The following is a 25272-nucleotide window of genomic DNA, read 5'->3' on the forward strand; positions in this document are numbered from 1 at the left end:
ACTCAAGAGTTACTGACCAACGTTTGCAATGGTGCGAAATGGTATGAAATGATGTGACTCGGGTAGTCATACCATTTTTAAAATTCAAAAAATTTCCACAAGCATATGCATGGGCAAAGTCCCACCTCCCCAGGGTTTTAAAATGCACACAATTAATTAAGAGATCAGGCAACTTTTACACCACACACCTTTTTACCTTCTAGAAGTTTGAAGAAATCACCCATTTCGTTGAATTATTTTGCATTGGTCCAGTTCCTCTGTAACAAAATATCACAAAAGCAACATGTAGAACTTTAAAGTAAAGAACTTTCCATTTGTTTCGTACTAGGCCTTAGCAAGAGTCCTTCACCCAAGAGTTAGATTTACCCAAATTGTCCTAGTCCTCATCAGCGTCAGAAAAGTGTCTGTTTTTGAACCAATTTTTGCAGGAAAATAAACAATAAACAAATCTGCTAACTCAATGTTGTGCCCGATTCAAACCCTTTGGGAATAAAGCGTTTTGTTCCAGAAATTTCCATATCATTTAAATGTGAATGCTACATTAAAATTTTTGTAATTTCCAAACATTTCTACTTTCCTAGTTTGTTTTTTAGCTTATAGACATTTGCGTCCCTAAACAATTAATTTGCTTATTTAGCTATGGCCAACCTTACAGAAATACAGAAAATACACATTCCCCGAAACTGTAACTTAATGATATTGTAAATGAAAAGTTGGTATAGCAAGCTAAAGAGTATACATGCCACCTGAGAAACATACTGCAAAAGCTTGGAGTTATTTTCAAGGGCCAAAATAACACGACAGCTAGATCCTCAGTTATGAAAACAAACTGTTTTGCCAAGTCCCTGATTTCTATCAAGTCATTAAATAATCCTGCGACAGATGCTTACAAAACAAGGCCCAAATGTAAGGACTTGGACAGTATCTTGATACTACTGAAATCTCATCACAACACAAAACGCTGAGTAAATTTAACTAAAAAAATTGAGTAAATCAATGCATCCATACTGAGTATCTATAGTGAGTAACCTTAAGCAGTGTTGCTGAGTAAACTGTACTCAGTGGTTTGAGTTCAATTGACTCTGCAATGAGTAAAAATACTCAAAATCAGGGGTAATAATACTCGAGACAAATGCATCCATACTGACCCTTTATTTTGAGTAAAATGTTCAACTACTCACAGATCGAGTAAAGCACACTCTTCATTTTGAGTTAAATTAAGATTACTAAGACTACAGTGCATTTGTACATTACTCATCCTTAGGAGTAAAGTTAACTCTAGACATCTCAATAAAATTGAACTTAAATTATTACTTTGATAAAATTCCAAAAACTTTTCCTTGAATGGAGTTTAGTAAAACATTCCCTAAACAATTGTACATACAAATTAAAACTAAACTATAGGACTATTTATTGATATAAATACTAAATTGCCTTAAGTTGCCTTAAAGTGATTGTGAAGCGCAACATGTAGCTGCAACAGATGCTTACAAAACAAGGCACAAATGTAAGGACTTGGACAGTATCTTGATACTACTGAAATCTCATGTACTTTAACTATAATTGGAATGATATCTTGTGTCTGACTGCTACTGAGGTATCAATGATTGAATTGTTTTCAATAACTCATATAATCGAAGAAAGGAAAATAAGATATCGACGTATCACAGTCCAAGTAAGTTTTTCACGTTTTGGACATCGTTTCTGAAAAAAGAAACAAGAAGTGGGTTAAATGTTAATAACGAATTTCGTTTTGATTGACAAGTAAAGAATATAACAATTATCTTCATTCAATCATTTAACTGTTTGTGCTAGAGTTAATAGCATTAATTCCTATTCACTGTTACTTTGACATGTAGACTTGAAGACCGCAATAACTCACTTCACTTGACATAAGCAATCGACAATCACCGATCAGTTTCAAAGCCAGTCCATCATAACATGGGCTCAAACAGCTAGCTATCTGCAGGAAGCTGAAGTAGCTGAGTCGGTGAATGCAGACATTATTTAATTCAGGTATTAGCCAAAGCAGTTCGAGTAAAAATAACTACTCTGGCAACCGTTTTTAAAGCCATTTCTCTGTGAAGAACGTACCTGCTCCTTTCGACATCTTCCTGATTAAAAACATGTACAAAGTACAGCAATTCAGTCATCAAAGTTATATTTAAATAGCACTTACCATTCTTTTCGTGTTCGAGCTCCCCAAATTCAAAGGTGACATCATCGCCAATTAGCACAAATGGCGCCCAGTATTTTATGGCCGAATAATTCTTTGTCTCCTGAAGAGATTTCATAGCATGGTGAAGAGCTGTACTTGCACTTTTTCTATCTGCCAAGTGTTGGTAGAAACTCTCCATGAACATCCAGGTCGCTTCGTCATCGATTGCCCAGAGTGATACCAGAACAGACCGGGCACCAGCACACAGGAAAGCCCTGGCTATTCCCACAATGCCCTCAGATTTTACCTCTCCCTGGCCACTATGACAGCAACTAAGCACAACCAGTCTTGCCTGAAGACGAACTGCTTGAACATCGCTCAACGATAACATGTAATCTTCCTCTTCGGGGATCTGAGATGTGCGCTCGGGATTTGGGGCCAAAGCAATTTCTCCAGATCCATCATCCCCATGTGCAGCAATGTGGATTAAGGCAACTGACTTCATTCTTTTCAGCACCTCAGCTTTGGTTGCATTTTTTCCTGTAAGAGGCACGGTCTGCAGAAGTTCTCCAATTATATCCACTTCTTTTATCGCACACGGCAGCTGTCCATACATGGGTTCACCAGTGCCGTAAGTGACTTCGCTCAAGCACGGATCGCCTACAAGCAGCGCTTCGTTCTTACTTTGGAAGTCGTCAGGTGCCATAGTGATCAATTTTAAAGCAGTCAGCGAGGGAATTGCACGGATCCTGACAGAGTCACTCATTGCAGAAAAAGGAGCCAGGCAAAAGTGTCCATCAGGAACAAACACCAAGTCATCACCCTGGATCAAGTCTGCTATAGGACTGACTAAGACATCATACAAGGGCTGAAAAGAGTGCACAGAGAAGCTCAAGGACTGAAAGGTTTCTTCACCACCTTCCCTACTGCTCAAGAAGTCGCTGCGTTGTCTTTCAAGTGAACGATTCTCGCATCGCAAAACGGTCCCTGCATTGATCTGTTCAAAAGTACGTTTCATCAGAGACTTGGCACTTCCATTTTCGATTTTCTTTTGTCTAAAATTTATCCCGATATCATCTCTTAGGAACCAGAAGCTGATCGTGTTCCCTTCAAGTGCTGTGAAAACAGTTTGTGAAGGTAGATCTTTCATAACCAAAGAGATAGTTACCTTCATCGAAGGTTTCTCATCAACGCTGTATTGCATCTTTAAAATGTCTGCTAAAGCCTGTGCTCGTCCTTGCTCAGCAGCATATAAGGCTTCATCAACCTCTCCATTCTTCAAGAGTGCTGTCCACACGGCGGTGTATGCAAACCCATTTGTGTCACGAAAGCTTATTTTCCATGCATCCTCTGAGCAAAGAAGACGCCTAACTTCATCAAAATAATAAATGCTTAGACGATAATAATTAAGAGCTTTGCTCAAGGAGCCAAAAAAATCATGAACCCGACCAATATGATAACATGTCATTGCCAGCCCTATTGGGTCCTCTGTTTCCTTGCAAATACTAAGATGTTGATGGTAGTACTCTATGGCTTGCTTAAAATTACCAAGCCTTTGATAAGCGTTACCGAGATTGCCATAAGCTCTTCCTTCTCCGACCCTGTCCCCTACCTCTTTCGCAATACTAAGACGTTGATGGTGGTACTCTATGGCTTGCTTGAAATTACCAAGACTTCGATAAGCTTGGCCGAGATTGCCATAAGTGGTTCCTTCTCCGGCCCTGTCCCCTACCTCTTTTGCAATACTAAGACATTGATGGTGGTACTCTATGGCTTGCTTGAAATTACCAAGACTTCTATAAGCGTTGCCGAGATTGCCATAAACTCTTTCTTCTACAGCCCTGTCCCCTACCTCTTTCGCAATACTAAGACATTGATGGTGGTACTCTATGGCTTGCTTGAAATTACCAAGCCTTTGATAAGCGTTGCCGAGATTGCCATAAGCTCCTCCTTCTCCAGCCCTGTCCCCTACCTCTTTCGCAATACTAAGACATTGATGGTGGTACTCTATGGCTTGCTTGAAATTACCAAGACTGTGATAAGCGTAGCCGAGATTGCCATAAGCTCCTCCTTCTAAGACCCTATCCCCTACCTCTTTTACAATACTAAGACATTGATGGTGGTACTCTATGGCTTGCTTGAAATTACCAAGACTTCTATAAGCGTTGCCGAGATTGCCATAAGCGTTTCCTTCTCCGGCCCTGTTCCCTACCTCTTTTGCAATACTAAGATGTTGATAGTGGTACTCTATGGCTTGCTTGAAATTACCAAGACTGTCATAAGCATTGCCGAGATTGCCATAAGCTCTTCCTTCTCCGGCCCTGTCCCCTACCTCTTTTGCAATACTAAGACGTTGATGGTGGTACTCTATGGCTTGCTTGAAATTACCAAGACTTTGATAAGTGTTGCCGAGATTGCCATAAGCTCCTCCTTCTCCGGCCCTGTCCCCTACCTCTTTCGCAATACTAAGCCATTGATGGTGGTACTCTATGGCTTGCTTGAAATTACCAAGCCTTCGATAAGCGTTGCCGAGACTGCCATAAGCTCTTCCTTCTCCGGCCCTGTCCCCTACCTCTTTTGCAATACTAAGACATTGATGGTGGTACTCTATGGCTTGCTTGAAATTACCAAGACTTTGATAAGCGTTGCCGAGACTGCCATAAGCTCTTCCTTCTTCGGTCCTGTCCCCTACCTCTTTTGCAATACTAAGACATTGATGGTGGTACTCTATGGCTTGCTTGAAATTACCAAGACTTTCATAAGCGTAGCCGAGATTGCCATTGGCTCTTCCTTCTCCGGCCCTAAAACCCACTTTCTTAAAAATGGCTAATGCTTCTGTGTATTTTGTTATAGCCTGATTAAAGTGAGCTACAGCATGATAGTAGTTACCAAGATTGAAATAAGCCAAACCCTCGCCTTCTCTGTCTCCCTCCTTTCTTGCAATGCTAAGCTCTTGCATATGCCGCTCCAAAATGTCCAACTTTCTATCCACCATTGTTGATAATCAAAACCGGGAAGTTTTTGTCAGAAATCTGGGGTGCACCTAGAAGATAAATGAACGAAAACACAATAGGTTCAATGCTCTGACTACAGGATTCTAAACCGGCACAGCAAGAATAATTGAACAGTGAAGGAATAACTTTCTTAAGTCAGTATTTCGGAAAAAACAAAGCCTTTCTGCATCAGGGTTTCCCAAGGAATGATTTCGGCTAATGGAGACAGTTGTTACAGAATAAATACTTAGGCATTTAACAGACTAAGAACGTTTTATACAATGATAATCACAGAACATTAAAAATAGAAATTCTATTAAATAAATGAGGGAAAAACAGCCTATCGAAAAGTGATGGCATCCCATTTCATCTTTCTTATCGAAAGCTAATTAAAAGTTCCTAAGATATGCTTCACTGGCAGGAAATTTTCTGCCGGTATGTAGCTGACACCAAAAAGACAGGAGGGGATGCCATTAAGAGTGTAATATTCAATTTTCTGCAATTGACGTCAAACTCATAATTTTTTATTTCAGGTCTAAATCTATTCAATGTCGGAATTGCTTGTTTTTCGTAGCAATGTTTTTTCGTCTGGATACCTGGTTACTCCATGTATTTTGATCCAGGGACTTTGAATGAGCTAATTGAACTGCTCAAGGTAGTTATTCCTTCACTGCTCAATTAATCTTGCTGTGCCAGTTTAGCATCCTGTACTCAGGGCATTGAACCTATTGTGTTTTTGTATTTCTCTGCGTTGTTTAAAAAAGTAGGTACGCAATGCGTACATGTGGGTAGCCACTTAGACACCGTACTATCAATGGAGTCTTAAGTATGCTGTTCGTTTTCATTTGGGTTCTAACCATTTACTATACTAGCTCTCTACGAACTTCATTGGCTTCCCATTGCCTATCGAATCAGGTTTAAGATTTAAATCAATTCATGGATAAGTGCCATCTTATCTTAGTGACGTGATTACTGCCTATTACTAGCAGTTCTGCAGAAGATAAGGTGCACAACCTTTAAAGGCGCATCGCCTGACCTACGTGTTGTTATCACACTTGGAGTTTTACTGCAGAAGCAAGTGCAACACTATTTGCAGCTATTCCTTTAATTTTAACATCACTTTCTTTAATACGTACACAATCACGAAGAAAAAGGTGTTAACCCACTGAACAGAAAATTGTGCTTGAAAACTTAGTAGTTAGGCAACAAAAGTCTTTCGGATTTCAGGTACATTGACATTTAATAAGAAGCACTTGTTTTCAACAATTGGAATCTCTTTATAGCAGTTAGCTGCCGCATGCAATTTGCCTTACAAAACATTAAAATGTTATCGTCGTGGGAAATTCTTACAAGAACATTTCCATAATTGGACTTGAAGGCCTTTGGGTAGAGTATCTGTTTTCTAATATTGGTCAATATTATCATTATTTTCCAAATGATCTGGATAGCACAAGTGTTACTAAAAATAAACCACACTTTTGAGATTAAGGAACATGTTTCGATGTTTCAAACATGATCATCAGCCATAGAGAGTGTAACATTAAAATTTTTGCAAGATAATCCATATAACTATCAATACAATGATTCTTTGTAGATTAAGAGCGCCTCTCAGCAATTTTCACCTAAGACCATGCAAGATAAAAAAATCGAAAATTGCCAAACTTTGTCACAATAAAGGACTACCAAAACCATTTTTAGAAAAATATATTTACTTTGTTTCGATAATTATTTTACCTGGACGGCAACTTTTTCGGAATGGGGCCTTGCGAGCGAGTGAAAACGACTCCAAAATGTCGCTTGTTTGAATCGCTCTTTTTGAAATAACGAACGAGTTACTTGAAAATCAAAACAGCATGGCACAGCTAGAGTAATTTATTCACCCTTTAGCGCTGTTAACAGTACAATATACCAAAACTGGAATTTTGACCAAATTTTAAAACTTAACCTTTTTTAGATGATTACAGAGTGCCAAATTTGTGCCAAATTCGACCGTCAAAAAGCATCTTGGTACATGGCTTTCTCAAACGAGACTATATTCACCGGAATAAGCAATGTTTCCGCTGCAATTAAATTCAATAATGGAATGAAACGGAGGATTTTTGAGGCCCAATTTCAACATGCTGTTTGTCAACAAAAGTCGACCTTTGACCACCAAAGCTAATCTCGATTTATTCACTAAACAATTCAAGACTCTAGGTTTACTGACACAATACAACGTGAATTGACTGGAACTACTGTACGTCAAGGGGAACATGTCATTGAAATTTAACTGTCTTGGTTTAAGAGTGACATATCCGGTAATTAAAATAACTGACCTAAAAATTTGCATTCTAGCAAGATTCATTCCATTCCATATTTTTACGCAAACAAGTTTCCTTAATTCACTTGGTGAACATACCTGCAAAACAAACAAAGAAAGGTATCCCCCTATATATAAGCATACGCTGCTTGGATTTTCCTCAAAGCCCTCAAACAGCCATTGAACCAGTCGAATGCTTCGTGACTTTCGTGAGTTGTGCCGTGATTGTGTCGTCAGAGCTGTCACGCAAGAGATTAGGACAAAGCACACAGACCATTATGACTGCGTGCGGTCCTATTCTGAGTTTGTTGGGGGAATTTGTGGCCAAGTTCTGACAATCCAGCAAACGTTCAATGCGTAATAATAGCAAAATGTGATAAGGATATCAAGGCACACATGAGAAGTTATAAAGTGTTGGATTCTTCTCTGGATACAGAGGCTAGGCTTTTGCTCGCACGTGCGGGTAAGCTTTAAATGAAATCACTTAAATTAAGATATTGAGCAGAAAATCACTTTGAAGCATCTCCAGGTAGCAACGCGAAGCCACCAGGCTCCGTAGAACTTGTAAGTTGACCTGCTAAAATGGCGGCCCGAAAGCGTTGCCCTCGCAAAGTGTCCAATTCAAAAACGGGCACTGAACTCGGGACGCCTGGTGACGAGGGGAATATATGTCCCCCTGGAGGGAGAGGAGTCCCAGATTGCTCAGTGAGTTTTGTTTTTAGCAATTTGGGACTCCCCTCCCTCCAGAACTTATTATACTCAAGACTAAGGAAACCAGGAATTGCTACTCGAAAACATAAGAAAATGAGATCGACAAGTTTAAATCTTCACGACTCAGCCTCAACAGCGTTGATAGATGACTATCATAAAACGCTACTGGCTATTATTAAATGTCAAAAATCGGGATTCAGACGGAAATCGGTGGTATTAATACTGGTTAAAATTAAACAATTTATTGTCTTGATAATGCGTACGTACGTGCTTGGCATTGCTGGACAAGTATAAATAAATCCTTTTTAAGAAAGAAGTGATTGTGGTATAAGGTTTTGTTTTGGCTTTGCTTTAGACTGTGCTAGTGACCTCAGTTTCTGGAAAACTCTACTCTAGGATAGGAGTGATTTGAGGAATTTACTCTAGTATAGGGTAGCGAAATCCAGCTGAAACTAGCTCTGGTATAGGCTAAGGGTTCCAGGGTCCCAGGTCCTTAAGTACTCCACCCCCCTCCCCCCCCCCCCCCCCCGGGGACCCGATTCAAATTCATCAATAAATTTAGCTTACCTGAAACTTTTAATATGGCGGACGCGTTGCAGATTTCCTACTCTTGTTTTCCTTTTACTGTTTAGTGGAGGTTTTGTTACTGGGTTGCCAGTATGGCAAACCCAGTCGAGGTCTGCGTTTAGTTTGTTTGTTTTATTATTACTGGGTTGCCCTATGGCAAACCCAGTCGGAAAATAGGTAGATTTCCGTTTTTGTAGCGGCGGAACTGCTACACTGGGACTTTACGATGTACCATATAACATACGACAACAACTCAGTTTACTTGAAAATCCACAGAGATTCGTTTACACGCAGTCTTGATACAATGATACGATGGGATGGCGGTAACGAAAACTATAGGAAAACACAAAATCTAGCATTACAAAGCGCGATAGGGGCGAATATGAAAATACAATAAAACAAGAAACAAATCATTCTAAACGAACAGAAAAAACTTACATCTGTGTCCTAATATCCTTACGACGCCTTATAGAAATCTTAATCCGTAAACAGTGAAGTCCTTGGTACCGTAAACTGAGAGAAAACCTTAACTTAATTATCTTACTAAACCTTCAGCGGAAAAACAATTCACCCCAGTGTCAACTTGCGTGGTCATCCGGGACCCGGCAAGGCCCAGACCACCGCAATGCAATAAAACGTCACACAAAAAAGAAATGTCACGCACGATTCCGCTGCAACATTCCCGGCCCCTAAACGTCTGAGGGGCGTTTACTTCTCTTGATCTCCTTCCTGTTCCTCCTTGGGCAGAATTAGGACAAGCTTGTTGACTGGTCTTCTCAGTGTAGTTTCTCGCGTTTTGACGACAGCAGACCTGACGAAGCCTTGTGAATCCGGCTCCACTCGCACAAGGGCCAACGACCAGGCATTACGCGGAACATTCTCTTCTCGGATTATCACGACATCCCCTTCAACCAGGTTTCGCTGAGGATGTTGCCATTTGTGCCTTTCCTGCATCACAACGAGGTACTCCTTCCACCGAGACCAAAATAGATTTGCTAAATACTGTACCCTTCGCCACCGCCGACGCATATACACATCACAGCTCTGAAACTTGCCTGGTGGTGGTAATATCACAGTTGACTTGGTTGTCAAGATGTGGTTGGGAGTAAGCGGCTCAAGGTCGTTAGGCTGGCCAGAGACTGTCGTCAGGGGTCTTGAATTAATAATTGCCTCCACTTCACACATTAGGGTCTGAAACGATTCCTCATCTAAGCAATGACCATATTCTTCCATTAATCCAGCGAGAACTTTCCTTGTGGTCTTGATTTGTCGCTCCCAAACGCCACCCATGTGACTGGCGGCGGGTGGGTTGAAGATCCAGTCAATGTTTTCCTTCTTGAGTTTGGCGTGGATCTCTTCATGATCCATTTCTTCTATGGCCTGGAGCAGCTCGTCTCGTGCGCCAACAAAGTTTGTACCGTTATCACTCCTTATTTCTCTGACAGGACCACGGCGGGCGATGAAGCGCCGGAGTGCTTGAATAAATGAACTTGACTCAAGAGAACTTGCAACCTCAATATGGACTGCTCGGCTAACCAAACACGTGAAAAGAGCGCCGTATCTCTTCCTTTCCTTGCGCCCCTCCTTGATAATGAAGGGCCCAAAGTAGTCAACACCAGTGTAGGTAAATGGTGGTGCTGGGGAGATTCGATTCTTGGGTAGGTCTGCCATCTTCTGTACACCTGGACTGCTGTAATTGCGACGGCAGAAGACACACTTTGATATCACCTGGCGCACTGCTGTATTCACTTTGATGATCCAATACTTCTCGCGTAGGCTTGAAATAACATGACCGCGCCCAGCGTGACCCAACCGTTTATGAGCATGACGGATGAGTAGTGTAGTGACATGACTTTTCGGTGGCAAAATCACTGGATGCTTCGTTTCGTGTGGCAAATCTGCACGCCTGAGTCTACCTCCAACTCTGAGGATACCGTTTTCTAAGAAGGGGTCAAGGCGCTGGATAGGACTGTTATTCTTCATACTTGCTTTCTTCCGTTTTTGCAGCTTCTCCTTGTCTAGGCTATTCTCATTTTCCAACTCTTGGAGGGCGTAGATTTCCTTACCAAATGCTAAGTCCTGGACAAATTTTAGGATAGCGAACTCAGCGTCTACCAGGTCTTGCACGGTAAGAGGTGAGCAAGGCTCTTCAGTGTCCTTATGCTTAGCTGTTTTGGTTATTGAAGGCTTCCTTCGGTCTGCGAGGTTTTTGTCGTCTCTTGACACTTCTTCCTTGACATTCATACGTTCCTTACATCTGATTTGCAATATCTTCTTTACTCGCAGGAACACAGCTACAGCTGTCCTTAACCGATGCCAATCAGAGAAGTGGTATATCAGTTTGCTTGCAGCACTTGCTGACTGATTGACGATCACTACATTGCTTGAGGCCACGGTTGTCCCCTTTACTTCTGGGCCATCAGCTGGGACCTGGTTCACCATACGCGGTTGTCGAGGCCACTCACTCTCTGGTTTCCACAAAAAGGCTGGGCCTTGCAACCAACGCTTTCCTTCAATGAGAGCAAGTCCATTCAGTCCCCTGGAAGCATCATCTGCCGGGTTTTCCTTTGTGTCTATGTACTTCCACTGATTTAAACGTGAGCAGTCGCGAATAAGCTGCACCCGGTTTGCAACAAACACATGAAAGCATTGCTGTTCATTGGCAATATAGCGCAACACAGTGGTGGAGTCCGTATGGTACACGAAATCAGGATTGCCATCGACTTCTCTCTTCAACAATTCTCCAAGTCGAATTGAGACTGTGGCAGCCGTTAACTCTAAACGTGGAATCGTGACAGACTTGATGGGAGCAAGTCGTGCTTTGCCCATAAGGAAAGAACAGTAAATGCGATTGCTGTTATCGCGCAGTCGCAAGTAAGCAACAGAGCCATATCCGACAGAACTAGCATCGGAAAAAAGATGTATCTGCTGGGACACCACGGTTCCAAACTCTGCTGGCTTGACGCACCTATTAACCTTGAACTGTTCCAAAAGTGGTAGCTCACTTAACCATTTGTCCCATCTAACTTGGTATTGCTCAGGAACAGTGTCATCCCATCCCATCTCTTCGCGACAGAGGTCCTGGAGTATCTTCTTCGCTGGAAGCGTAAATGGCGCGGCAAAGCCCAGTGATCATAAATTGAGGAGACTACTGACAATATTCCTCTTCTTGTTGGTGGCTTGTCATTAAGAACTATACGAAACTCGAAGGCATCAGATTCCACACACCATTGTACCCCGAGGGCACGTTCAACAGGCAAACGATCGCTGCCGAGGTCAAGGTCTCTGGCTTCCTTAGAACGTTTCTCGGGCGGAATAGATTCCAAGACAGCACGGCTGTTGCTTATAAACTTAATCAAGTTAAACCCTCCGTGTGCACATGCTTCACTAAGACCTTGGATCAATTCAATGGCAACTTGTTCATCTTTGACGGAACGAAGGCAATCGTCCACGTAGAAGTTTCGTCGGATGGTTTCAGCTACAAGTGATCCACTTTGGGATTCGGTGTCATTAGCCGTCTGCTTCAAGGCAAAGTTACAACAGCTTGGAGAAGAGGCTGCCCCAAAAAGATGTACCGTCATCTGATATTCTTGGATAGCCAATTCCAAATTTCCATCAGGCCACCAGAGGAATCTGAGGAAATCACATTGCTCATCAGGGACCCGTACCTGGTGGAACATGGCCTCTATATCTGCCATAAACGCAACACGATCTTGCCGGAAACGTGTGAGAACCCCGACCAAGGAATTAGTAAGGTCCGGGCCTTGCATCAATTGATCGTTCAAAGATGCACCTTCATACTTTGCGCTACAGTCAAAGACTACACGTATTTTGTGGGGCTTTTTAGGATGGTAAATTCCGTGGTGTGGTAGGTACCATGCCTTCCCGGGTTCAACTTCTAGACGGTCTCCCGGCACCTTTCTAACATGTCCTCTTGATATCATCTCGTTTACAAAACTTACATAATCGTTCCTGTAATTCTCATCACGCAGCATCTTCTTTCTCTGCCACATCGCTCGTTTCAATGCTTGATCGCGATTGTTTGGCATCGTCGTTTGAGAATTTCTAAATGGCAATGGTATTACGTAATGACCATTATGATGTTGGATGCCTTGCTCTATCCCAGTAATGAACTTTTTGTCCTCCCGGGAATAACTGTATTCGTCCGGACCAGACTTGCGGTCGTTAAAATCTAACTGGAACATTTGCTGAATGGCTTGGGGCGATATCATCTCCTTGACCGACTCTGCCTCTCGAACTGTGATTCTATGGCAAATAACATTACTGGGGCATGGAGTGTCTCTTACATGCAGCGGTCCAGTCAGAGTCCAGCCATGACGCAATCGCATTGCATAAGGCCCTTCGTCACCTCTTGGCACTACTTCTAAAGGTTCCAGTGCCTCAGGACAATTGCTACCAATCAGCAAGCCAATCTCTAAGTTCGGAATAAACTTGTGCATCCTTTCAGCGACACTTCGTAGGTGTTCCCACTGCTTCACCAATTCAGGGGTTGGGATTTGCTGTTCGGCTACAGGTATCTCCATTCTTGTGTAGGAGCGAGGTAATTCAACTGGGTTTCTATCTTCCATGTCCGTCACAACCAAACTGTCCACAACAGTGGTGGTCACAAGGCTTTGGCCATGCATGGTGCCAAGCTGTAATTCCGTCCTTTCGCCCTTAACGCCAAGCTGTTCTTTAAGGTTCTCTGTTAAGAAACAGCCACCGCTGCCGTTATCATAGAAGGCATAAGTTGTAATGGTTTCAGTATTGCCTTTCCTCTTCACACGTACTGGCAAGATTGCGTGGAGAATCACTGATTCATTCAGTTTAGCAGCATGGCACGAAGCATTCTGAGGGTTAGTGCAGGCATTGTTTACTGCCTTGTCATTCTCCTGCTTAGCAGGGCTGGTATTGTCCTTTTGTGGCAGCTGGAAGCCATCGATGTGAAGGGCAGAAGGATGCAGCCTGCCACAATGTTTGCACTTTCGTTTGTTTGAACAGTTCCTTGAGAGGTGATTTGTTCCATAACATCCAAAGCACATATTCTTTTCTCTCAAGAATGCTCTCTTAAGCTCCGGTGTTTTCCTATTAAATAGTTCGCAATCATCCAGATCATGAGCACGACTGCAAAGCTGACAGGAGGGGCTACCACGGTTATTAGTGGGCCCGGCCCCATCTGAGACTGGGGGCTTAACGGTTCCAGATGGATTTGTTGCAAAACTGCTTTCCTTGTATTTCCACGGGTTTTCCGGTTTCCTTGGCGGCATCTTAGCCTTACTGGGCAGTTCCCTTCCTTTATTCAATGGTTCCTTCACTTTGAGAGGTTTAGCCTCTTCCTTTCTCTTGTTCAAGGCCTCCCTTCCAAACACTGGATCATTGGCTGACTCCGATGCAGACTCAACAAATTCAGCAAGGTCGGCAAAACACGTTGCACCGTTCACCCTCTTCTTCTTCTTAAAGACCTGATCCCTCCATTTAGCTTGCAGGTTAGCAGGGAGCTTGGAGACTACAGCTTGCATGTTTGGTGCGTGATCGAGGACACGCATATACGAAATACTTTTCATGGCTATTGTGCATTTTGTCAAGAATATCGACAACCGTTTCAGACCTTGGTTGTCATCAAATCTAATTGGAGACCATTGCAGGATCTTGTTAAGGTAAGCAGTAGAGATCTTGTATGGGTCCCCATATTCTTTCTGTAGTAGACGTCTGGCTTCCAGGTAACCTTCATCAGGACTCATATGTAAACATCCTTGAATAAGATCTGCAGGTTCACCCTCGAAATGCTGATTCAGGTAGTACAAAAGGTCAGCGTTCGACGTCGCCTTGGAGTGAATACGAGCATCAAAGGCCATAATGAATGTGTTATACTCAATAGGATCTCCCTTGAACTTAGTTATGGTTGGCTGAGGCAATGTCATTGCAGCGGTCAACTGCTGGTGAGTTGCAATAATGGTTTCATTTTGTCTCTGTTGTAACTCTATTACACTCTGAAAGGTGCGCTCCACCAGCTGAGGTGACTGAATTTCAGAAATTCCGTGTGCAATTTCTTTGGAGTTTTTTGAACCATGACCAGTATATGGTGTAGACGAAGTACCATCTGCAAATGTGGTAGGAATAAACTCTGCAGCCTTAGGATTAGATGTGGAAGTCTTGACTATGGAATCTGTAGCCGCACTGATTCTTGGGCCTTGCAGGACGGACTTAGCCTGTGTCTCCGTTGTAGCTGGGGTTTGAGTAGTAGGAACGAATACTTCGGGCTTTAAAGTAACTTCATTGGGTAATGATGCCGCTACAGATGGTATCACAATCGGGGAAAAGGATGCAACAGCAGATGGTGGGCTTGAACCACATGGCAACGGGGGGTTATGCTCTCTGTCCAATTCCTCCAATGCTTTCCCCCTCGCTTCAGCTTTTACTATCTCAAGTTCTAACTCCAAATCCTCCTCTGCGGCTCTCAGGGCCTGTTTCTGTTTAAGCATTGATCTTTCAGCCTTCAGCTCTGCCAGACGAACTCTTTCCCTTTCTCTAGCAGACAAACGAGAGCTTGTTTTTGATCACCGTCTGGATCCCTTACTGCTAGCCCTTTCTAGCTGGTCAGTTAGGTGACTTTCGGCTTGTGATATCCACGCATATACTGGATGCAGGTACGCCATAATACCCTTGATTTTCTCATCATAATGAGCGTACTCTCGCTCTTTGGTTTCATCATCAGTTAGCTCCTTATAGTAGGCATGAAAGGTTTCTTTATAATGTTCGATTAAATCATTTAAATTAGCCAGCTCATTCTTCACTAGGTGTAAATTGTTGGAGTTGACCATAAGATCAGATACTTCAGTCCTTTTCCTTGACACAGCTCGGAGAGCGTTTATACGCTGTTGCTTAAGACAATTAATTCGTTCTTCAAGGCCCTTTTCCGATGGATTTCGTTGCCGTGGGCCCAATGAATCCCATGGTTGGGTAGCATCTTTTACATCGCTCGAAGTTTTTTCCACAGACTCGCTTTCACCATTCTTTTCTTCGAATTGCAGCACATTTGATTCGCCTGGAACATTAAAGTTGTCCGCGAGTTCCTGGTGACTAGATTCTGCCATACATGTGATGGAGTAATTTGCCGCTCTCTCGACGATTTCACAAGCAAATTTCCACAATTAATACGACGAAAACCCGAAGAATTAAGGATCAACACAATACATTCCAACAACAATTTCCTTGGTAGATCGTGGAACTTCAGTATAAAGATTTTTCGTTACGAAATGTAGCGGCGGAACTGCTACACTGGGACTTTACGATGTACCATATAACATACCACAACAACTCAGTTTACTTGAAAATCCACAGAGATTCGTTTCCACGCAGTCTTGATACAATGATACGATGGGATGGCGGTAACGAAAACTATAGGAAAACACAAAATCTAGCATTACAAAGCGCGATAGGGGCGAATATGAAAATACAATAAAACAAGAAACAAATCATTCTAAACGAACAGAAAAAACTTACATCTGTGTCCTAATATCCTTACGACGCCTTATAGAAACCTTAATCCGTAAACAGTGAAGTCCTTGGTACCGTAAACTGAGAGAAAACCTTAACTTAATTATCTTACTAAACCTTCAGCGGAAAAACAATTCACCCCAGTGTCAACTCGCGTGGTCATCCGGGACCCGGCAAGGCCCAGACCACCGCAATGCAATAAAACGTCACACAAAAAAGAAATGTCACGCACGATTCCGCTGCAACAGTTTTTTTTACTGGGTTGCCAAACCCAGTCGGAATCCCGGTTTCACTTCGAGGGTTTTTTACTGGGTTGCCAAACCCAGTCGGAATCCCGGTTTCATTTCGTGGGTTTTTTTGTTATTTTTTTCCGTGTCGGGAAAAGTCTTGCCTGTCTCTCCCCTGCTAAGTGGTGTCTTTGTGCATAGAGTCTTCTGTGCGTATTTTGTTAGGTTTGAGGGGGCTGGGGTAATGCGTAGTTTGCTCTGCACAATTAACCTGTAATGGCGTCGAAAGTCATTGTAACGCGAATGGCTTTTTAGTACATCTTTAAAGAAAAGATACCCACATGGAGCTCAGGAATGGAACGTCAAGACAGGCGGTGAAACATAAAGATCTGGAATCTTAAAAAAGCGACGAGCAATGGACTTCGATAGCGTGAATCTTTCGCCCGTCGAGCCGAAATCAAAATATGCTGTACCTCTAATATTTCGCCAAGGTGGTGTTACGTACAACACTGAAACCAAATGGAAATTTCTCTGGTAACTTTCGGGTTCAACAAAGACAGAGAAGGAATCGAACACCACAAGTAGATCTGTGATCTCTGTTGTGTGTCTCACAGTGTTTACTGAAGCCGCATCTATTTAAAGTTTGCCTGTTTGTCTGGCAAGTAACATTCATTTTGTACTCAACTCTGCAAAGGTTAAAAAAAAATGGAAATGTGGCAGTGAAAAATTACTTGAATGAAAGCTTGTTGTCTCTTTTGTGCTTTATTATTTACGGTCAAGGTTCTTTCGAAAAGGGTTGAATGCGAACTGTCAGAAATTTATTTAATTGCGTATGCTTTGTGATTGTGTGTTTCGCTTGCACGCACGCAACTGAAATAGGAAGGGTTTCTTGCCTCTTATAGCAAATATGTTGCTTGTTTCAAGAAATGTTTCGGTGGAAAATATTTCAGTGAAATTTCCAGCTTTTGTAAATTTATCATGTTGTTAATTTTCGAGCTTAGCAAATTTGCATACATGTGCTGAAATGTGATACGGGGAGAATTTTTGTGGTCACGCGTAAGTCACGAAAATAAACAGGTCTGTTGGAAGCGTGCTTGAGTTTCAACAAAATGACCCCCAAAATCGGCAAAACATTGTGACGCTGATGAATAATAAAGTAGCTGCTATTACCAAAACGATGGACTTACCTGGTGATAAATAACCTTGTCTTGGAGTGTAAATTTTTGATTTTCCAGAAACAATGGTCAACCTCTGAGAGTTGGGCGATTGTGATCTTTCTGTTGAATTTGCACATTTCTTGTCAAAATTTATAACAATCGAAAGAAAAAGAAAACTAACAAAAAAAAAACCCGGTAGCTTGGCATCATTTGATACAGATGCTTCACTGTTTCGCGAGTAAACATGCCGCGGTAACTTGATCACTGCGCCCGCTGAATTCGATGTGCGATTTACTCGGTGCAGCCAAACTTGTACAATTACAACAAAACAACTAAAATCTCCCAAACTGTTTTCCGCTGATGGTAACTTTTTATATTCGTGGTTCAAAATTAATGTTGTTTTCATGTCGTAGATTTTGTTACCGATGGCAAAATATTTTATGCTCGATCGACCGTCCTGAAACTTCCTTCTGCTCTTCTTAAAAATTGTGTATCCATATTTATTTACTTTTACTTCAATATTTGTTTTGCATAAAGCAAGCTAACAAAATCTGTATCTTGCTTGGTTCGCATTTGATAGCATTAAAATAGAATTTTCGGTCCTATGCTTCTGTTACTGAGTGGTATATTTCTTAGGCCCGATTTACACGGTACGACTTTGTCGCATGCGACAACGGCTTACGACAAGCCCACGACATGATTTACGATTGTTGTGTACGTCAGAAAAAATGTCGTAGCATTTTAAAACATGTTTTAAAACGCTGCGACAATCGTAAGTCATGTCGTAGGCCTGTCTTGAGCTTGTCCCATGCGACAAAATCGTATCGTGTAAATCGGCCCTTAGGTCGCTCAGCTTTCAACTTTTGTTTACAAAGCTGTCAGATGCTGTCAGTGCACGCTTACACTTGTGGTGGAAAGAAGTTGCATGATCAACATGTCAGCCCAGAAGCCAATGTTTCTCGATTCCCTTTTATTTTCTTCAGTCTCTCTGGGTTCAGTACTTTGCTAGTAACCACATGTCTTCTCAAGGGGCTATTTATCTAAGACTTCTACCATGGCGCTACAATGATAGACAATACCAAAACAATATCGTGTAATGTTAGACCTACATATTACGCAAAGACAACTGTCAACATGTCATCCCAGAAGACAATGTTTTTCACTTCCCATTTATTTTCTTCAATCTTTCTGGGCTCAGTACTTTGCTAGTAACCACATGTCTTCTCAGGCTATTTACCGAAGACTCCTACCATGGCACTACAATGATAGACAATACCAAAACAATATCGTGCACTGTTAGAGCTACAGATTACGCAAGGACAACTTGAATCTCCTGGAAGACAACACACAGCTCAGTTGACATTATGGAATAAATCGCTGTGTTACTTCACTACCACACGTAAGCAATGCGTGTCAATTTTTTTTAAAGAGGACAGGAATTTCTTCTTTCTGACAAATGATTAATTAATAGGCCGGTAGCCAGGTTTTTAACCTCAGAAAAGGATCTGTTTCGTCGTACGAACGTGTGAGGACCTGTGAGCCATAGGGACTTTGCTGGTATGACTTCTGGTATGATCAAAAATAAGACACAAACAGCAGTGATAAACATATTGAACTTGTTCATTTTAACTATGACTTGACGTTTTGTATGTGCTCTACATACATTTTCAAAAGTAACCGTTGAAATTTAAAACAGCTATTTATATATAACAAAGCGGATGAGGGGACTGGAACCTAGATTAAGCAAATACTTAACAGTAAAATATATAATAATAATTATAATATTAATAAAAACAGAAAAGATTAATAAAGCATCAGCATTTCACTTCCGACGTTGACGTTGAAAGCTGGCTCAAGTTCTTGAATAAAGAAGGTCTCTTTTATTTTACAATGATAGTCAGTTTTGCCCTTCGCTAAAATATCAAAATGATCCCACTTGATGTTATGTTCAGTGGCCTTGACGTGGTCAGCAATGGCTGAAGTATTGTCATTTTTAGCTAGGGCCTTAAAATGTTCGGTTTTTCTATCGTGAAGCCGCCGTTTAGTTTTACCGATGTAAAAACCATTACAATCCCAACAATTTGCTCTGTAAATAACTCTGGATTGTTGTGAACGATTAATACGGTCCTTGTAAGGAAAGAAAGATTTTATACATCGAGTGGTATGACTTCTGGTATGACTTCTGAGTGACCCCCCCAACCCCCCAACTTGAAAAGAAATGCGTGGAACGCTGCACGTACCACAGGCAACCCAGTGTACCCTCACGGAGGGTCTAGTTTAGTATTTTTTTCCGTGTCGGTAAAGGTCTTGCCTGTCACTCCCCTGGTAAGTGGTGTCTTTGTGCATAGAGCCCTCTGCGCGTATTTTCTTAGGATCGAGAGGGTAGTGGAACTGCGTAGATTTCTCTGGTGGACACAGTAGAATCATTAACTTAGCCTGCAATGGCGTCGAAAGTCATGTAACGCGAATGGCGTTTTAGTGGATCCTTAAACAAAATATACCCTTATGGAGCTCAATAATGGAAAGTCAGTTGGATAAACTAGGCAGGAATCTCAAAAGCGACGAGTAATGGACTTCGACAACAATCTATCGCCCGTCGAGACGAAATCGAAGTGAGCTGTATTTACCTGAAGTACGTGGTAATTTGACAGGATTGAGTTTCTTGTCTTCACGCACGCAATGAAATAGGGAGAGGTTTTCGCCTCTAAGAGCAAATATGTTGTTTGTTTCGATAAAATTTTCGCTGGAAAAGGATTCTGTGGTATTTTGTGCCTTTGTGAATTATAATATCATGTTGTGTATTGAATTTTCGAGCTTAAGGTTGAAATGTGATATGGGAGAAGTTTTTTAGTATTGCTTTGTAAGCAGGAAGGGTTCACAGGCCTGTTGGAAGCGTGCTTGAGTTTCAACAAAATGAGCCCCAAAATCAGTGAAAAACTGTGACGCAGTTCAATAATGAAGTAGCTGCCATTTCCAAAATGATGGAATTACCTGGTGATAAATAACGTCGTACGCGTCTTGGAGAGTAAATTTTGACTTTGCATAAACAAGACTTGGGCGATTGTGATCTTTGTTTTGACTTCGCTCATTTCATTGTCAAACTTTATAACACTTGACAGAAAAAGAAACTTACAAAAACCCGGTATCTTGCCATCATTTGACACAGATACTTCACTGTTTGGCGAGTAAACATGCCGCGTTAACTTAATAACGGCGTCCGCTGAATTCCGGCATGTCACTTTCGATTTTGCGATTTATTTGTGCAGCCAAAACGTAATATAACAAAATTGAACGTAGCAAAAATCTCCCAAAATGTTTGTCCCTGATCGTAACTGTTTATATTCTATATTCACGGTTCAAAATTAATGTTGTTTTCATGTCGTGAATATTTTATTTTCGATCGACCGTCCCAGAAACTTCGTTCTGCTCTTTCTAAAAACTGTGTATCAATAGTTATTTCCTTTTGCATCAATATTTGTTTTGCATAAAGCAAGCTAACAGAATCTGTACCTTGCTGAGTTCGCATTTGTTAGCGTTAATAGTATTTTCGGTCAGATGCTTCTGTTTTATGGGGGGTTTATTATTTTGGTCTCCCATCCTGACACTAACCCCGCCCGAAAGGGCTTAACTTCAGTGAATTTTAGTATTACAAAGCTGTCATATGCTCAGAGGGCACACTTGTGGTGAAAAGAAGTTGTGAGGGAACTTGAAAATTATCAACATGTCAGCCCAGAAGCCAATGTTTCTCGCTTCTCTTTTATTTGTTATTCTTCGGAGACTGGAATACTGTATTTCAATACCACACAATTCAGTGCCTTCTGATTTTCTGTAACACGTACCACAGGCAACCCAGTGTATGCTTCATGGAAGCATCTCGTTACTGGGTTGCCGTAGGCATCCCAGTCGGAAAATGGGTAGATTATTTTTTTTTATTTTATTTTCCGTGTCGGTAAAAGTCTTGCCCGTCACTCCCCTGCTAAGTGGTGTCTTTCTGCATAGAGCCTTCTGTCCGTATTTTCTTAGGACAGAGAGGGTAGTGGAAATGCGCAGACTTCTCTGGTGGACACAGTAGAATGATAAACTTAACCTGCAATGGCGTCGAAAGTCATGTAACGCAAATGGCGTTTTAGTGGATCTTAAACAAAATATACCCTTATGGAGCTCAATAATGGAAAGTCAGTTGGATAAACTAGGCAGGCGGTGAAAACAAATCCCTGGAATCGTAAAAGCGACGAGTAATGGACTTCGACAACAATCTATCGCCCGTCGAGACGAAATCGAAGTGAGCTGTATTTACCTGAAGTACGTGGTAATTTGACAGGATTGAGTTTCTTGTCTTCACGCACGCAATGAAATAGGAAGAGGTTTTCGCCTCTAAGAGCAAATATGTTGTTTGTTTCAATAAATTTTTCGCTGGAAAAGGATTCTGTGGTATTTTCTGCCCTTGTGAATTATAATATCATGTTGTGTATTGAATTTTCGAGCTTAAAGTTGAAATGTGATATGGGAGAAGTTTTTTAGTATTGCTCTGTAAGCAGGAAGGGTTCACAGGCCTGTTGGAAGAGTGCTTGAGTTTCAACAAAATGAGCCCCAAAATCAGTGAAAAATTGTGACGCAGATGAATAATAAAGTAGCTGCTATTTCCAAAATGATGGAATTACCTGGTGATAAATAACGTCGTACGCGTCTTGACTTTGCATAAACAAGAGTTGGGCGATTGTGATCTTTGTTTTGACTTCGCTCATTTCAGTGTCAAACTTTATAACACTTGACAGAAAAAGAAACTTACAAAAACCCGGTATCTTGCCATAATTTGACACAGATACTTCACTGTTTGGCGACTAAACATACCGCGGTAACTTAATCACGGCGCCCGCTGAATTCCGGCATGTCACTTTCGATTTTGCGATTTATTTGAACGTAGCAAAAATCTCCCAAAATGTTTGTCGCTGATCGTAACTTTTTATATTCTATATTCATGGTTCAAAATAAATATTGTTTTCATGTCGTAAATATTTTACTCTCGATCGACCGTTCCGGAAACTTCCTTCTGCTCTTTGTAAAAACTGTGTAAGAATAGTTATTTGCTTTTGCATCAATATTTGTTTAGCATAGAGCAAGCTAACAAAATCTGTACTTTGCTGAGTTCGCATTTGTTAGCGTTCATAGTATTTTCGGTCAGATCCTTGTGTTTTAGGAGGGGTTTATTGTTTTTGGTCTCCCATCCTAATACTAACCCCTCCCGAAAGGGCTTAACATCAGTGAATTTTAGTATTACAAAGCATTCAGACGCTCAGAGGGCACACTTGTGGTGAAAAGAAGTTGTGAGGGAACTTGAAAATTATCAACATCTCAGCCCAGAAGCCAATGTTTCTCGCTTCTCTTTATTTGTTATTCTTCGGAGACTTGAATGCTGTATTTCAATACCACACAATTCAGTGCCTTCTGATTTTCTGTAACACGTACCACAGGCAACCCAGTGTATGCTTCACGGAAGCATCTCGTTTTTATGTTTTTTTAGTTATTTTTGTTTTTTCCGTGTCGGTAAAAGTCTTGCCTGTCACTTCCCTGGTAAGTGGTGTCTTTGTGCATAGATCCTTCTACGCATATTTTCTTAGGATCGACAGGGTAGTGGAACTGCGTAGATTTCTCTGGTGGACACAGTAGCATCATTAACTTAGCCTGCAATGGCGTCGAAAGTCATGTAACGCGAATGGCGTTCTAGTGGATCCTTAAACAAAATATAACCTTATGGATCTCAATAATGGAAAGTCAGTTGGATAAACTAGGCAGGCGGTGAAATACCAACACCTGGAATCTCAAAAGCGACGAGTAATGGACTTCGACAACAATCTATCGCCCGTCGAGCCGAAATCAAAGTGAGCTGTATTTCTCAAATAATATTCAACCAAGTGTGCTGTTAGCTAGGTAGAACACTGAAACCAAATGGAAAATTCTCTGGTAACTTATGGGTTCAACAAAGAGAGAGAACGATTGAACGAATCGAACACCTTACAAGGATCTGTGATCAACTCTGCACAGTCTTCAGGTAAAAAAAATAATTGGAAATGTAACAGCCAAGAATTATTTGACAGAAAGCTTGTCGTGTATTTTGTGCTTCATTATTCAAGGAAAAGGTTCTTCATGGATAGGGTTTGATCCTGAAATTTAGTTTGTTGCAATATTGCGCATATTTGACACGATTGAGTTTCTTCTCTTCACGCACGTAATGAAATAGAGGGGGTTTTTGCCTCTAATAGCAAATATGTTGTTTGTTTCAAAAAATTGTTCGCTGGAAAAGGTGGCCTTTATGAATTCATCATGTTTTATGATATGCGAGCTTAACTGGATAGTTTTTATGGCAATAGTAAAGCATTTTCTTGTCAAAATGAGGTTAGCGTCTTTCTGGTGTGTTAACTGAATTAATCGTGAGTTTGTATTTGTCGTGAGTTTGTATTTGCCGTCTGCCGCGTAACCTTGATTTCCACTCTCAAAATTACTTCCAGAACCTACTTTTTGCGTAGAATAAGCTTTTAGAATGATGTTCTTGTTTGCATAAAGCAAGCTAACAAAATATGTACCTTGCTGAGTTCGCATTTGTTAGGGTTAATAGTATTTTCGGTCTGATGCTTCTGTTTTATGAGAGGTATATTGTTTTGGTCTCCCATCCAAACACTAACCCCGCTGAACAGGGCTTAATTTCAGTGAACTTCAGTGAACTGTCAGATGCTCAGAGGGCAAGCTTAAACTTGTGGTGAAAAGAAGTTGTGAGGGAACTTGAAAATTATCAACATGTCAGCCCAGAAGCCAACGTTTCTAGGCTCGATTACCAGCCGCTGTTTCGGGAAAAAAGCCAGCGCTCACTCCCGAAATCTCGGCTTGACGCGTGAGGTGAGCCATTGTTAATCTCCGCCAATCAGAAACTCGCCTGCACAAATCCGTCTAGAATAAATTATATGTTTTGGCTGCGAAGGTATTCTTTGACCCGGCCTGTTCGAGGTTTACAGTGATTTAAGATAGGAAACATCCAAGATTGCGACAGCGAAAAGTGTTCGAGAAGCTGGAGAATGGGAATTGTGTCGTTTTCTACCGCCTGAGTTCGCAAACTTCACTGATTTTCCAGTTGGCGCCAAGGTCAAAATACGGTTTTCAAATCCATTGCTATTGCAGTTTTCTCCTCATACTTCGCTAATGTAAGAGCAAGTAAAATTCCTCAAGATCAATTGAAAGTACTGCTGAGTTTATTGCTGGCAAAACGAGGGGGCCGATGAGGTCGACTGAGAGCTAAAGCAGCCGAAGATTTCGTTGATGATTCGCCGATTGAATTCAAACTCACATCGATCATTTAACCACAAACTCAAGCTCGTATCATCTGGAAACTTCGCACAGACGTTTTAAGCACTGTTATGTAATTTCTGTTTTCTTAAAGTCAGTGTTTTTGGGATGTCTAATGGTATTTCCCCGCAACTATTAACTTCGCATAAATTATATTTTGAATTTACGTCACAGACACAATCTATCGCTCACGCGTCCAGCCGTCTCTTCTCGGGGAGGATACCCGAACTCGAGTAAGCGGCGGAAATCGAGCCTAACGTTTCTCGCTTCTCTTTTATTTGTTATTCTTCAGAGACTGGAATGCTGTAGTTCAATACCACACAATCCA

At 41.5% G+C, this 25272-nt stretch overlaps 2 protein-coding genes across 10 annotated transcripts in view; both read right to left on the reverse strand.

Moving 5' to 3' along the window:
• Positions 1-1146: 1146 nt before the first annotated feature.
• LOC137971172 (tetratricopeptide repeat protein 28-like) overlaps positions 1147-25272 on the reverse strand; it is a 244727-nt gene continuing 220601 nt past the window's right edge. For 7 of the 9 annotated variants that reach the window (XM_068817934.1, XM_068817928.1, XM_068817926.1 and 4 more), the window contains 2 exons: positions 2180-5201; positions 1147-1704 (listed from right to left, as the gene is read on the reverse strand). In XM_068817934.1, coding sequence (XP_068674035.1) covers positions 1685-1704; positions 2180-5153 — 2994 coding nt within the window. In that variant the 5' untranslated portion in view covers positions 5154-5201 and the 3' untranslated portion in view covers positions 1147-1684. Of the gene's footprint in view, positions 1705-2179; positions 5202-7466; positions 7550-25272 lie in introns of all 9 variants that reach the window. The other 2 variants (XM_068817933.1, XM_068817931.1) reach the window with 1 other exon arrangement.
• On the reverse strand, positions 9437-15210 carry LOC137971732 (uncharacterized). Its single transcript, XM_068818509.1, has 2 exons — positions 11928-15210; positions 9437-11826 (listed from the first exon to the last, which is right to left on the reverse strand). The coding sequence occupies exons 1-2, from the start codon at positions 15208-15210 to the stop codon at positions 9437-9439; spliced, it is 5673 nt and encodes a 1890-aa protein (XP_068674610.1).

The sequence above is a fragment of the Montipora foliosa genome, chromosome 9 (genome assembly GCF_036669935.1).
Source record: "Montipora foliosa isolate CH-2021 chromosome 9, ASM3666993v2, whole genome shotgun sequence".
Taxonomy (NCBI): domain Eukaryota; kingdom Metazoa; phylum Cnidaria; class Anthozoa; order Scleractinia; family Acroporidae; genus Montipora; species Montipora foliosa.

Bases quoted from the DNA above. Each gene is read 5' to 3' on its own strand.
- LOC137971732 (XM_068818509.1), bottom strand. From the start codon at position 15,210: ATGCTTAAACAGAAACAGGCCCTGAGAGCCGCAGAGGAGGATTTGGAG. The intron at 11,827-11,927 runs GTATAGTTCTTA...TTACGCTTCCAG, and splicing joins ATCTGATGCCTTCGAGTTTC to CGAAGAAGATACTCCAGGAC.